General features: G+C 60.5%; 2 protein-coding genes across 2 annotated transcripts; one reads left to right on the top strand and one right to left on the bottom strand.

Moving 5' to 3' along the window:
* The first annotated feature begins 204 nt into the window (after positions 1 to 204).
* Positions 205 to 4,261, top strand: TAPBPL (TAP binding protein like). Its single transcript, XM_038767809.1, has 7 exons — positions 205 to 350; positions 648 to 875; positions 1,244 to 1,504; positions 2,196 to 2,540; positions 2,705 to 3,043; positions 3,318 to 3,404; positions 3,504 to 4,261. Exons 1-7 carry the CDS (start codon positions 299 to 301, stop codon positions 3,554 to 3,556), a joined length of 1,365 nt encoding a protein of 454 aa, XP_038623737.1. The 5' UTR covers positions 205 to 298; the 3' UTR covers positions 3,557 to 4,261.
* A 313-nt stretch (positions 4,262 to 4,574) lies between these two features.
* Positions 4,575 to 11,882, bottom strand: VAMP1 (vesicle associated membrane protein 1). Its single transcript, XM_038767810.1, is given in 6 exon segments — positions 4,575 to 5,965; positions 6,339 to 6,390; positions 7,626 to 7,784; positions 7,909 to 7,983; positions 7,985 to 8,039; positions 11,801 to 11,882. Coding segments are annotated over 6 exon segments (360 nt in total). The 5' UTR covers positions 11,803 to 11,882; the 3' UTR covers positions 4,575 to 5,948.
* Between the last annotated feature and the right edge of the window lie 2,347 nt (positions 11,883 to 14,229).

Genomic DNA, 14,229 nt, shown 5'->3' with positions numbered 1-14,229 from the left:
GGAGGGCAGAACCAGGAAACGAGGTGATCTGCGTCCGAGCCGGTCCAAGTGGTGCCAGTGCCGCGGGGGGCACCGGGGGTGGGAGCGGAAAGGGGAGGAGGAGGAGGAGGAGGAGGAGGAGGAGGAGGAGGAGAAGGAGGAGCACGCGAGGCGAAAGCGAAAGGACCTGCAGGAACCGGGGGAGCGGGAAGGCCCAGCCCCGGGCCCGGATCGGGGCAGGCCTCCCGGTGGGCAGCGTGCCCCAGCCCCCGCCAGCCCCCCTGGGGAAGGTCGGGGGTCGCGGGGAGGGTCCCCGGGCATGTGGACGGCCTGGATGCTCTGCCTGGCCGTGGCCGCGGCGCCGAAACCTGGTGAGAGGGAGATGCGGGGACCGCCTTCGGGTGGGCTGGGGGGAGAAGGGACCCAGGCCCGGACAGTGAACCTGGGGGGCGGGGGGGGGGGGGGCGGACAATAGGGAGGGCAGAGATCCCGGATGGCGGGGTCTGGGGGGGCGACGACCAGGAGGCCCGGGGAGGGGGCGGGGGAGACGCCACTTGAAATCCCAGGAAGAGGGAAGTACCAGCCCAGACGGGCAGAGGGGCGAACCCACTGCAGAGGTGGGTTCCCTGCCCTGGCCCCCGCCCGCCGACCCAGGCCTGTGCCCGCAGGGCCGGAGCGGCCGGTGGACGTGGTGCTGGACTGCTTCTTCCTGGAGGAGGCGGCCGTGGGCGGCGGCCAGCCTCCGGGAGGCTTCGGCGGCCGGTCCAGCACGGTCCCCGCCACCCTCGTCCTCAAGCAGCTGCCAGTGCCCGACGACGGGGCCCTGGACGGCTTTACCGACTTCGAGGGGGTCCCCCCGGCGCAGGACCACCACCCCATCGTCTTCGAGGCCTCGGGTGAGAACCAGAGCGGCCTACCCAGGTCCCTCTGCTCCCCACCGACCCCCTGCCCTCATCCGATTTCGTGCCCCGCCTCTGCCCATCCTCTATCCCAGATCCCTGGCCTCGCCCAGCCCTGTGCCCCATCTCTGCCCTCACCCCGCCTCTACCCCCAGATCTCTGGACCCTCCCAGCCTCGTGCCCAGCCCTCACCCAGCCTCTACCCAACATCTCTGGCCCCTTCCAGCCTCCACCCCACCCTCTTCCAGCCTTTACACCAACGCCCTGGCTCCACCCCACCTAGTGCCCTGCCCTCAAACAGCGTCTATCACAGCCCCCGTCCCCTTCCCCTGGCCAACAACTCACCGAGCACCGTGCCTCCCCAGCGCCTTCGGTGCGGATCCCCCAGGCCCAGGCCTTGCTGCATGCCGACTGCGGGGGAGAGAAGGTGGCCTGCGAGATCTCACCCTATTTCCCCTGTCGGGGGCCGGGGGCGGCCGCCTGCTTCGTTGGGACCCTGCACGTATCCGGGAGCGGCCCCCGGGTCTCCCTGGTGATGAGGATCCCGAGGGGCGTCCAAGAGGGGGCTGCCCTGCACCCCAAGCTCCAGCTGCCCCTGAGCCCCCAAGGGACGGTCCTGGCCACAGGTGAGAGCCCGAGGAGAGGAGCCAGGGAAGCCCCGGGGCAGAGCCCCAGCGGGTTGCGGAGCCCTGTAAACGACGGGAAGGGGGAAGGTGGCGGTGTGAAAGGGGTCATTTTCTCCATCCCCGCCCCTTGGGTGATGACACCCAAAGCAGTCCAAAAACCCTGGTTCGAAGAGGTGCCCCCATCCCCCTTCTCCTGGGAGGAAGACCTTCTTGACGTCTAGCTGAAATCTTTCCTGCTGCAACCCAAGCCAGTTGCTCTGGACTCTGACCTCTAGAGAGAAGATGTATGGTATCTCCTAGGCACTCACAACGTGCCAGGCACCGGACTAAGCTCTGGGGTAGACACAAGTTAATCACCTTGGACCCAATTCCATGTCCCACATGGGGCTCGCAGACCGTATCCCCGTTTTACAAATGAGGTCACGGAGGCTGAGAAAGCTTGTGACTGGCCCAAAGTCACACAGCAGTTAAGTGGTAGGATTAGAATTCAGATCCCTCTGACTCCTAGCTCTATCATGCTACTGCTCTTCCCTCACCTGTCCTCCCGCCTCACCCAGAGGTTCAGACAGGGGAGGAGGCCCAGGGCCCCTTCACCCGCTGTTGGTGGCTGGGACTCCCAGCCCTGCCCTCCCTCCCTCCATCCATCCATCCGTCCCTCTCACGCCCGTTCTGCTCCTCTCCTCCCCTGCAGTGGAGTTCCAGGTGAGCACGACTACGGCAACCCTACACTCCCGGCTCGGGGGCTCCTCAGCCCTGCACTGCAGTTTCTCCGCAGCCGCTGCCTCCGGCCCCCCCAGCGTGGACTGGCGCCTTCAGCACAAGGGCCGTGGCCGGGGCGTGGTCAGCTGGACCGCGGCGGGTGGCAAGAGCCAGGCCGAGCGGGCAGGGGCCCGGCTGGAGCCTGAGGAACAGCACGGGGTGTGGGACGCCACACTGACCCTGTCGGGCCTGACGGTGGAGGACGAGGGGGCTTACATCTGCCAGGTCTCCGCTGGCCAGCACAAGACCCAGCAGATCATCCGGCTTAGCATTCTGGGTGAGGGCCCATGCCGGGGGGCCTCCCGGGGACGGACGAGGGGGGAGCTCGGGGCTAGGGAAGGGGACGGGGCCTCTATCATCAATCTATCTGACCCCTGGGGGAGTGTGTGTGTGGGGGGGTGGCCTCATCGTGTCTCTGTCCATCACTCCCCCCCACCCCAGAACCACCTAAGGTGCGGCTGACGGTGACCCCCGGGCCCTCCTTTACCACCCTGACGTGCCACATCACTGGCTACTACCCCCTGGATGTGACTGTGACATGGATCCAGGAGGAGGCCGAGGCTGCCCTTCCCTCCTCCCCTGCGCCAGGCTCTGGGCCTGCCCCGGCCCCCGTGCCAGGCTCCTCGTTGTCCAGCCACCGCCAGAACGCCGCTGGCACCTTCAGCGTCTCCTCCACCCTGCGCGTCCAGCCCGGCTCCACAGGCGCCAGCTACACCTGCCAGGTTGCCCACGTCTCCCTGGAGGAGCCCCTTACTGCCACCGCCAGGGTTGCCCTGCCAGGTACCAGCTCCCCACGGGCCTCCCGTGAACGTGTGTACAAACACCGCCACGCTTGCATACACAACATTGCACATATCCACAGACTCCTTGCACACATGGATCTTCTCTCCCAAGCATTCAGTACAGTGCTCAGCACACAGTAAGCGCTCAATACAACTATCACCTGCACACCCTCAAAGACCCCTGTCCCGATGTGTGCCCGCTGTAACACACAGCCCCGGTTCCAGCCTTTTCCCCATAGCTGACCCACCTTCATGGACTTCTCCCCTCCCAGAACCAGAATCCACCTCCTCTGGTCTCCTGGTGGCCACTGGCCTCTTCCTCTTCGGGCTCCTGGTCCTGGGACTTCGGCGATGGCCCGGTAAGGTCCACGGCTCTCACGCCAATCCTGCCCCCTCTGGCCTCCCCGCTCTCGGGAAGCCCACCCTGACTGACCCTTCTTCTTCCCTTCTCTCGGCAGGCATCCCTCTCCCCCCCAGCTCAACCAAGACCACCCCCAGGCACTTGGGGTAAAGGTCTCCTATGGCCCCCTCCCCCTCATCACCCCCAACACAGCTAAGCCTCAGGAACCAGGAGCAGGAAGAGGAGGCGGCATCCTCTGGTGGCCCCACTCCTCTCGTCCATCACCCATCCAGGGGCTGGTGCCAGGAGAGGAACTTGAGGTTGGAGGCAGCATGAAGATTCTGAATTAATCCCCCTCCCAATAAGCAACACCTCCCGAGTTTTGGGGGACAGTGGGGCCGGTGCTCTCGGGAGCCATGGGACCGGTGAGCCAAGGTACCAGCTATGGAAGCCAGTGTGACTACCCCAGCCATCCAGGCCAAAATCCAGTCTTGCTCCCCTCTTCAGTCTCCTACCACATCTGGCAGCTTCCAAGCGGAGCAGTTAGGACCCCAGACCAGCTGTGTCTAACATCCTCTCTTTGCAGCACCCCCGCCATGCCTGCTTTCCAGCCAAATGGTCCTGGGTGGCTGACTACCCCCTTCCCGAGGGAACCAGGCCTCAATGGGTGGGCTTGAATCCGCGTCCAGAGGACAGGTGGAATGCACCAAGGGCCGGGGGGCTGCCCGCCTCCCAGCCAGGTGACTCTCCAGGAACTGACCAAGCCCACCCTGGGGCCACACGCCAGTCTCCTACCCCTGACCGACAGGGGTGGTAGGTGAGGAACAAGGAAATGCCCCATACTGACAGCATAAATAAAGCTCAACCCACCTCGAACCTGGCCGGTGCTTTGAATTTTCCTACCTTCCCTTGGGGTGAAGGAAGTGAGGGAAGGGGAGAGAAGAATAGGACAGCAAAACCTCCCCACATTTTGCAGGAGAGGAAACCAGAGCCCAGAGAGGCTCAGTAACTTCCTCCTGCTCAGAGAGCAGGCCTGAGCAGAGTTTGAATACAGTGCCACAATCCCAGTACCACAACATCTAAGACCATCACACCTCCTGCCTGCCCACACCACAAGGAAGCGGGGAGGGTGGGCAGCGGCCCCCACCACGCTGCCAGACCCCTCCCCCCGCAGGCCGGGGGAGAGGAATGGGAGTTTTCTTTCTTTATTCAGAATACACGAAAGTGGTCAGTCTGCTACATGCCTTGGTGGGATCACAACTGTAACTACTTTGTACAAGGATGAGATTGAGGAGAGGAGACGGACGAGGAGGGGGGCAGAGACGACAGACGGGACCTTCGCCCAGCAGCTTGTGACGGAGGTTTGTTGGGGGTGGCGGGGGCTGTGCATGAGGCCTAATCCTTGGGGAGCCGCTTTCAGCCCCCGCAGGACTTGGGGTGTGGGGGGAGAAAGTGACAGTAGACAGAACAGAGGCCGGTCCCACCACCGCTGGTCATCCCAGGGGCGGGGCTCATAGCCCGCGTGCCCCGGGACTGAGCCCCAACAGAGGGGCCGTGGCATGGGGGCGAGGGGGGTGGCGGTGAAGACAGCGCTGTTTCAGTGATGGGGGCTGGTGGGCAGCTGCTCCTTCCCGCTCTTCAGCCGCGCCCAGATCGAGGGAAGGGTGGAGGTAGGGGGAAAGGCTTGGGGAGGAAAATGCTTCAGCAAAATGAAATGGTGGGGCATGGAAAGTGCACATGCAGACAGCCCCCCAGGCTTAGCCGAGGTCCCTCCGAGCGGAGGCCCGGGCTGGCAGCGCTCAACCCCACGAACCACAGACACGGGTGAGGGCCAGGAAAGGTTGCGAGGAGGGGGCACGAGCAGAGGGAAGGGGGTTGGGGCATGAGGGAGGAGAGGAGGGGCTCTGCCCAGAAGGGCAGCGTTACCTTGCAGCACAGCACCCACAACGGAGAGCGTTCTGGGTGGGCCCCGGGCCCCCTGCCACATGCCTCCCACTCTGTGAGGGCAGAGGGGCTTCAGGAGGCCCAGTAAGTCCGGAGCAGGCCCCAGCCCACTTTACTCCCTTCCTTCCTTCCTTCCCCCTCAGTCCGTCGTCCCCATCCCCGGCTCCGGGCCGAGGAGCTGGAGAGGCTGTGTTGGCCGCCGTCCCCGGACCAGTTCTGCTAAGGGGCCTCCGCTGCCCTGTGGGCTCCAGTGAGGTCAGGGGGGGAAGTGGGGACGGACGGACAGATGGACAGGACTGGGTAGAGCGCCCTGCCTCTCCCCCAGCGCCGCCATCGCTGGTGCTCAGGGTGTCCCCCTCCCCACGAGGCTCCACCCGCTGCCCCGTCCCCTTAGCACAGCCCAGCTCCTTCCCCAGGCCGGCAGTGGAGAGGGGCAGCGGCGAGGTGCAGCAGTGGCTTAGTGGAGGTGGGGGTAGAGGGGAGGATGGTGAGAGGCTGAACCAAGGTAAAAGGAGGAACCAATGGACAAGCAGCCTGGGGCGGTTGGGGGGAAGGAACTGAGATGGATGGAGGCAAGGGGAGGTGGGAGGGGGAGGGGAGAGAAGAGGCGGGCACATTCTCAAGTAAAAAAGTAGACTGGAGGCAGGAGGTGGGGAGACCGCAGGCCGCAGACAGACAGAGACAGAGAGAGAGAGAGAGAGAGACAGAGAGAGATGCACAGAAACAGGAAAGGAGAAACAACAGGGATAGTTACACTAGGAAACCAGACACACAGATGGGGGGAGCAGGGAGCCCAACCCAATGACCCCCTTTCCCCTGAGGTAGGGAGGGGTGAGTAATGGGGTCTCACTCCAGCGACCCTCCTCCCCCACCCACCAGGCCGGCTCCAAGGGGGTTAGGGGGCGTCTCATACCTGACTCCGAGTGAGCGTGTCTGTGGCCCCCAGGCTGGGGGCGGGCTGAACACAGGGAGGAAGGAAGGGGTGAGCGGGGGGCTCAGCGATACTCACTTACAATAATGACCACGATGATGGCACAGATGGCTCCCAGCATGATCATCATCTGCAGGGGAGGGGAGGGGTCGGGTCAGCCCGGCCCCCCGGAGCACACCACCCACCAATTTAAGGGGCCGCAGATTCAGGGATCATGGCCCCCGGTGTGGGAGTGGGGATATGGGTGTATGAGTGTGAGAGGGAGCGTGTATGGAGGGGAGGATGCTGGGCTCTTCAATGGGGGCAATCCATTCCCTTGGCAGCTGGTGTCCAACCAGGAAAACTGGAGACCCCTTTCCCCAGGGATCTGATGGGCAGATGCTTTCCCGGCGCCCCCTCCCCCGGCCCGTGGTCCTCCCGGGGGTCCGTCCCTCACGGCTCAGACCTCCAGCCCACCCGAGTGGCAGCATGTGGAGGAAGGCCTGGAGGAAAGGAGTGAGCAGCAGCCTGTTCTATAGCCTCAGAGTCAAAGGACCTAGGTCCTAACTCTGCCTCCGCTACTTGTTTGCTGTGTGACTTGGGGCAAGTCACTTCACATCTCTATGCCTCAGTTATCCCATCTGGAAAATGGGGATTGAGGCTGTGAGCCTCATGTGGGACACGGACTGTGTCCAACCTTATTAGCTTGTCTCTACCCCAGCGTTTACTACAGTGACTGGCACAGTATCTAAACAGTGTGGCCTAGGAGTAGCGTGGCCTAGTGTAAAGAACAGGGGCCCGGAAGAAGGACCTGGGTTCTATTCCTCGCTTCTCCACTTGTCTAATGTGTCACCATGGGCAAGTGACTTCACTTCTCTGTGCCTCAGCTTCTTCAGCTGTAAAATGGGGATTAAGGCTGAGCGCCCCGTATGGGAAATGGACTGTGTCCAACCTGATTAGCTTGCCTCTACCCCAGTGCTTTCCTCCTTCCCTTCCCCACAGCACCTGTATATATGTTTGTACATATTTATTACTCTATTTATTTATTTATCCTACTTGTACATATCGATTCTATTTATTTTATTTTGTTAGTATGCTTGGTTTTGTTCTCCGTCTCCCCCTTCTAGACTGTGAGCCCGCGGTTGGGTAGGGACTGTCTCTATGTGTTGCCGACTTGTACTTCCCAAGCGCTTAGTACAGTGCTCTGCACACAGTAAGCACGCAATAAATACGATCGATTGATTGACTGCTTGCTTTGTAGAGTGCCCGGCACATAGTTGGCACTTAAGTACCATTTAAAAAAAATGCATCATAAAAAAAGAGGAAGAGCACAGTGTGTGTGTGTGTGTGTGTGTGTGTGTGTGTGTGTGCGTGCACGCGTCCCACCTTGCAGTTTTTCCACCAGTACTTTCTCTTGAGCTTGGCAGCGCTGCTCTCGAACTGTGAGGCCCCGGCCTGCAGCGCGTCTGCCCGGTCGTCAAGCTCCGACAGCTTCTGGTCTCGCTCCAGGACTTTGTCCACATTCACACGCATGATGTCCACCACCTTGCGGGGGAGGAAAGGGGATACGGGTGAGCACGCATGTTGCCGTCCCATCCCCCCGCCCCAGCCCCCTCCCCTTAACCCTGAGTCTCGGGGCGGGAATGGGGGAGGCGGCCCATCCACCTACCTCCTCCACCTGGGCCTGCGTTTGCTGCAGCCTCCGGTTACTGGTCGTGTTGGGGGGTGGGCCGGGGGGCCCCCCCGCCGGGGGCAGCCCCCTCTGGACCCCCAGGGGTGGGTGGCTGGGCGGGAGCAGACCTGTGGGCCCAAGAGAAGGCCCGGTCACACCAAGCAATGCTGCTCTCTCAAGGGGCCAGCGTGGGTGCGCCGAGGGGGATCCGGGCAGGGCAGATGGGACACTCCCCCCACCCCGCACACGAGCTATGACACTCAGACAGCTCTCGGCTGCCCTCCTGACAGCCTCAGGGTGAGGGTCCAGCACAGGAAGCAGACGCCTGGATGCCAGGCAGATTGCATCCCTCGGCAGTGCGACCTGGAGCCGACGCTGGCCAAACCAAATCGGGAGGATGACCTCCGGGAGCCCCCTCCCTTCTCTGGGAGGCTCCAGGGAGGACCCTGAGCAGATGGTTTGGGCCGGGCCCTGGGCTCTCCTCCGTGTCTCTGCCAGGCAAGAAGGCAGCCCAGTCCTCCCTGGGGGCGTCTGCCCAATTCACCTGGGAGACCTGCCCTGGGGGCTGTGTGGTCTGGTGGCATCAGGGGCCTGGAGCGGGGAGGGGTCAGGGGATTTGAGCCCTGGCATTCTGGGGCTGGAGCAGGAGATGGAGCGAACACAGGTGGTTCTATGGGTCCAAAAAGCGACAGTGATGGACAGAGCGTCTCTTTCGCTGGCAGCGCGGGTGTTGACATACTATGTGCTGGAGCATCCAGGGAAGGAGGGCCACGGAGATCTTCAGAGAAGACCGAACCCCCTCCCCTCCCTCAGTTTCCCCCGCCTCACCACAGAGCCCAGCGTCTCAGGAGAAACAAGCAGTCTCCTCACTTGTCGGCCACGCGTTTCCTTCAGGCCTGGGGACCCCCTGGCTGTCAGCAGACGCTGGTTTGATCCCCCTGCTCTGTCCTCAGCCTCCTGTGTGATCTCGGGCAAGTCCCTTAACACCTCTGTGGGCCTCAGTTTCCTCACTTGGGAAATGGGGAGGGGAGAGAAGCACCATCCCTGCCTCAACAGGGTGCTGTGAGGATAAAGTGGCCCCCATACTGGAGGTAGCCCTAGGGCAGAGCCCCTCTACAGAATGAGTCCTTCAGATGCCTATGCCCATCCGCCAAGCTAGCTCTCTTCCTCCCTTCAAGGCCCTGCTGAGAGCTCACCTCCTCCAGGAGGCCTTCCCAGACTGAGCCCCTTCCTTCCTCTCCCCCTCGTCCCCCTCTCCATCCCCATCTACCTCCTTCCCTTCCCCACAGCACCTGTATATATGTATATACGTTTGTACATATTTATTACTCTATTTATTTATTTATTTATTTTACTTGTACATAGCTATTCTATTTATTTTATTTTGTTAGTATGTTTGCTTTTGTTCTCTGTCTCCCCCTTTTAGACTGAGAGCCCACTGTTGGGTAGGGACTGTCTCTAGATGTTGCCAATTTGTACTTCCCAAGCGCTTAGTACAGTGCTCTGCACATAGTAAGCGCTCAATAAATACGATTGATGATGATGATGATGCTGATGAGTATCATCATCGCGTGAGTTTGTTGTCTGTCTTCCCCTTCTAGGCTGTGAGCCCGTTGTTGGGTAGGGACTGTCTCTATATATTGCCAATTTGTACTTCCCAAGCGCTTAGTACAGTGCTCTGCAAGCAGTAAGCGCTCAATAAATACAACTGAATGAACGAATGAATGAGGGGGACCCCATCCTTTGAGTCAGGTGAAATCCCCGCTAACCTGTGCCCACCCAGAGCCAACCACTAGCGAGAAGAGGGAGGGAGCCAATGGTTCAGGCCACAGGATCCTGGGAGGAAGATGCCATAGCCCAGGAGACTCTTCCAGCCCAGGTTCTTGCAGGAACCCCCCTGGGAGGAGGAGACCGGTAGCCGACAAGGGGGCGGGCACAGCCAGGCTGGCATCGGCCTTGCCGCTGGAGCTGAGCCAAGGAGAGTGGCAGGAGGATGGTGGTGCCGCCGATGACGGGTTCCAGGTCGGAGATCTCGTGATGCCAGGCTAGCGGCGGGGCGACCTCCCTCGACTGCGGTGGGGATGCCAGGGGTCTGGGGAGGGATGCCGGGAATCCGGGGGAAGGGGTTGGCCTCAACCCCCGAACACGCCGGCTGGACTCGTTGGGACGGGGGCCGGGGCGGGCACCGGCAGGGCCGAGCGGGCCCGACCGGCAGCAGCTTCTGGATCCCAAATTGGCGGCGGTGGTCAGTGGGAGATCCGACGGGGCGCCCGCTGAACCAGAAGGGCTTCGCAGATGTCCAAGGAGCGGAGGGACGTGGGGATGTCAGGGACGCCGACCATCCCGGCCTCTTTCCCGCCCCGTCGGGAGGCCTGGGTCCGTTCTGCGGCCGGAGCCAGTCCAGCTCGGTGAGCCCACCGTTGGGTAGGGACTGTCTCTAGATGTTGCCAACTTGTACTTCCCAAGCGCTTAGGACAGTGCTCTGCACACAGTAAGCGCTCAATAAATACGACTGATGATGATGATGATGACTTCCAGCCCGGTCTGGGGCTCCCGGAGTAAGAGGCGTCGCTCCCGCTGCCCGGGGGGCACCTAGCCGAGGAGTCCCCGCAACCTCCTTGCGGGCACTGAAGGAGAGCGGCGGGGCGGGAGAAGGGGGCACCACTCGGGTGAACCGGGAGGCCGTGTCCTTATTCAGCTAGGTCTGTCGTACTGCACGCTCCCAAGCGCTTAGTACACCCAGTAAGCGCCCAATAAATACGACTGAACGAATGAGGCAGGGGAACCCGTGCCCAACTGGAACCATCATCCTCATCAATCGTATTTACTGAGCGCTTACTATGTGCAGCGCTTAGTACTTAAGCGCTTAGTACAGTGCTCTGCACATAGTAAGCGCTCAATAAATACGATTGATGATGATGATGATGATGTGCAGAGCACTGGACTAAGCGCTTGGGAAGGACAAATTGGCAACACATAGAGACAGTCCCTACCCAACGCTCCTGATCACCTTGTAACCTCCCCAAGCGCTTAGAACAGTGCTTTGCACATAGTAAGCGCTTCATGTCATCATCATCATCCGTGATACTTATTGAGGGGAGCGTACAGACCCAGCTGAATAAGGACCTCCATCCCCTCGCCCCCTCCTACCTCACCTCCCTTCTCTCCTTCTACTGCCCAGCCCGCACCCTCCGCTCCTCCACCGCCTAATCTCCTCACCGTACCTCGCTCTCGCCTGTCCCGCCGTCGACCCCCGGCCCACGTCCTCCCCCTGGCCTGGAATGCCCTCCCTCTGCCCCTCCGCCAAGCTAGCTCTCTTCCTCCCTTCAAGGCCCTGCTGAGAGCTCACCTCCTCCAGGAGGCCTTCCCAGACTGAGCCCCTTCCTTCCTCTCCCCCTCGTCCCCCTCTCCATCCCCCCATCTTACCTCCTTCCCTTCCCCATAGCACCTGTATATATGTATATATGGTTATACATATTTATTACTCCATTTATTTATTTATTTTACTTGTACATTTCTATCCTATTTTATTTTGTTGGTATGTTTGGTTCTGTTCTCTGTCTCCCCCTTTTAGACTGTGAGCCCACTGTTGGGTAGGGACTGTCTCTATGTGTTGCCAATTTGTACTTCCCAAGCGCTTAGTACAGTGCTCTGCACATAGTAAGCGCTCAATAAATACGATTGATTGATTGATTGATTGACCGGCCGGGGCGGGGGATGCTAAGGTGCCCCGGAGGGGGGTCGGTCGGGGGGTGGCAGCCCTCTCCGCGCAGAGGGGTGGTCCCCAGCCTGCCGTGCCTCCGCTGCTGCAATGCGCCATTCCCCCCCCCCGCAACTCCCGGCGGGGCGGGGGGCGGGAGGGAGCCCCCCCCCACCCGGCTGCACTCACATGGCTCTGGTCGAGGGGGGTGGGGGTCCGTGTCCTCCCCGGGTGCAGCGGCGGCGGGCGCGGGACGCTGCGGCGTCGGCTGCGGCTGTGCCCCCCCTGGCCGGCGCACACCCGTCCCCGCAGCGCCGCCGACCTCACTGCGGCCGCTACCCCCCGCTCCCCACGTTTATATACGGCGGACACGCCCCCCGACGACGTCACCCGCCCCGTCAGCCAATCAGCGGCCGGCTGCCTTCGCCAACCAATCGCATCCCCCCGGCCCGCTCGTCTCGCGGCCCCGCGCGCTGTCGCCGCCACCTGGTCGGTCGCCGCAACCCCCCCCCCCCGACCCCTCCCGCTGATGAGGGGGGCCCGTCTCTTAGCAACGAGCCATCGCGAGAACCGTGGAGCAGCGCCTCGGCTCCGGGCCAATCAGAAGGCCCCTGAGCTTCGAGCGCGCGCGCGCGCGCTCCGTCTCCCTCACTGCTCCCCCCAGCCGCGGCGGCGGCCGTGTCTGGCGCACGCGCAGACGGGCCTCGTCGCTAACAGGCCCGGCGCACGCGCAGACGGGCCTCGTCCATCAATCAATCAATCGTATTTATTGAGCGCTTGCTATGTGCAGAGCACTGGACTAAGCGCTTGGGAAGTACAAATTGGCAACACATAGAGACAGTCCCTACCCAACAGTGGGCTCACAGTCTAAAAGGGGGAGACAGAGAACAGAACCAAACATACCAACAAAATAAAATAGGATAGAGATGTACAAGTAAAATAAATAAATAAATAAATAGAGTAATAAATATGTACAACCATATATACATATATACAGGTGCTGTGGGGAAGGGAAGGAGGTAAGATGGGGGGATGCACATAGTAAGCGCTCAATAAATACGATTGATTGATTGATTGATTGATGGAGAGGGGGACGAGGGGGAGAGGAAGGAAGGGGCTCAGTCCGGGAAGGCCGCCACCTGGTCGATCGCCGCAACCCCCCACCTCGGGCCCCTCCCGCTGTCGAGGGGAGCCCGTCTCTTAGCAACGAGCCATCGCGAGAATCGTGGAGCAGCGCCTCGGCTCCGGGCCAATCAGAAGGCCCCTGAGCTTCGAGCGCGCGCTCTCCGTCTCCCTCACTGCTCCCCCCCCCCCCCCCCCAGCCTCGGCTGAGGTGTCTGGCGCACGCGCAGACGGGCCTCGTCGCTAACGAGCCTGGCGCACGCGCAGACGGGCCTCGTCGCTAACGGGCCTTAATAGTATCAATCAATCGTATTTATTGAGCGCTTACTGTGTGCACAGCACTGTACTAAGCGCTTGGGAAGTACAAGTTGGCAACGTATAGAGACGGTCCCTACCCAACAGTGGGCTCACAGTCTAGAAGGGGGAGACAGAGAACAAAACCAAACATATTAACAAAATAAAGGCATTTGTTAAGCGCTTTCTATGTGCAAAGCACTGTTCCAAGCGCTGGGGAGGATACAAGGTCATCAGGTTGTCCCACGTGGGGCTCACAGTCTGAATCCCCATTTTACAGATGAGGGAACTGTAATATCAATCAATCAATCGTATTTATTGAGCGCTTACTGTGTGCAGAGCACTGTACTAAGCCCTTGGGAAGTACAAGTTGGCAACATATAGAGACAGTCCCTACCCAACAGTGGGCTCAATAATAATAATGATGGCATTTATTAAGTGCTTACTATGTGCAAAGCACTGTTCTAAGCTCTGGGGAGTTTACAGGGTGATCAGGTTGTCCCACTTGGGGCTCACAGTCTTAATCCCCATTTTACAGATGAGGTCACTGAGGCCCAGAGAAGTTAAGTGACTTGCCCCAAGTCACACAGCTGACAAGTGGCGGAGTCGGGATTTGAACCCATGACCTCTGACTCCAAAGCCCGGGCTCTTACCACTGAGCCATGCTGCTTCTCAATACAGGTCTTGTCGGGCGGGCCTTCAGTTGGTACCTGCCCAGGCCTTGGATAATTGTACTTACTGGCCGCTTAGTACAGTGCTTAGCACAGAGTAAGTGCTAGGGTAGACAAGTTTCATCAGTTCGAATGATAATAATAATGATGGCATTTATTAAGCGCTTATGTGCAAAGCACTGTTCTAAGCGCTGGGGAGTTTACAAGGTGATCAGGTTGTCCCACATGGGGCTCACAGTCTTAATCCCCATTTTATAGATGAGGGAACTGAGGCACAGGGAAGTTAAGTGACTTGCCCAAAGTCACACAGCTGCCAAGTGGCAGAGCCGGGATTTGAACCCATGACCTCTGACTCCCAAGCCGGTGCTCTTACCACTGAGCCACGCTGCTTCTCAATACAGGTCTTGTCCCACATGGCTCTCCCAGTCTAAGGAGAGAGAACAATTCACAGATGAAGCGACTGAGGCACCGAGAGGTGAAGTGACTTGCCCCAACTCATTAGACAGGTTGTAGAATCAGGATTAGAACCCA

Source organism: Tachyglossus aculeatus, chromosome 27 (assembly GCF_015852505.1).
Source record: "Tachyglossus aculeatus isolate mTacAcu1 chromosome 27, mTacAcu1.pri, whole genome shotgun sequence".
NCBI lineage: Eukaryota > Metazoa > Chordata > Mammalia > Monotremata > Tachyglossidae > Tachyglossus > Tachyglossus aculeatus.
This window is presented reverse-complemented; position numbering and strand designations above follow the sequence as displayed.

Coding starts and splice junctions, on each gene's coding strand:
- TAPBPL (XM_038767809.1), top strand. CDS start 299: ATGTGGACGGCCTGGATGCTCTGCCTGGCCGTGGCCGCGGCGCCGAAA. Junction 876..1,243: donor CATCGTCTTCGAGGCCTCGG/GTGAGAACCAGA, acceptor GTGCCTCCCCAG/CGCCTTCGGTGCGGATCCCC. Junction 2,541..2,704: donor CATCCGGCTTAGCATTCTGG/GTGAGGGCCCAT, acceptor CCCCCACCCCAG/AACCACCTAAGGTGCGGCTG.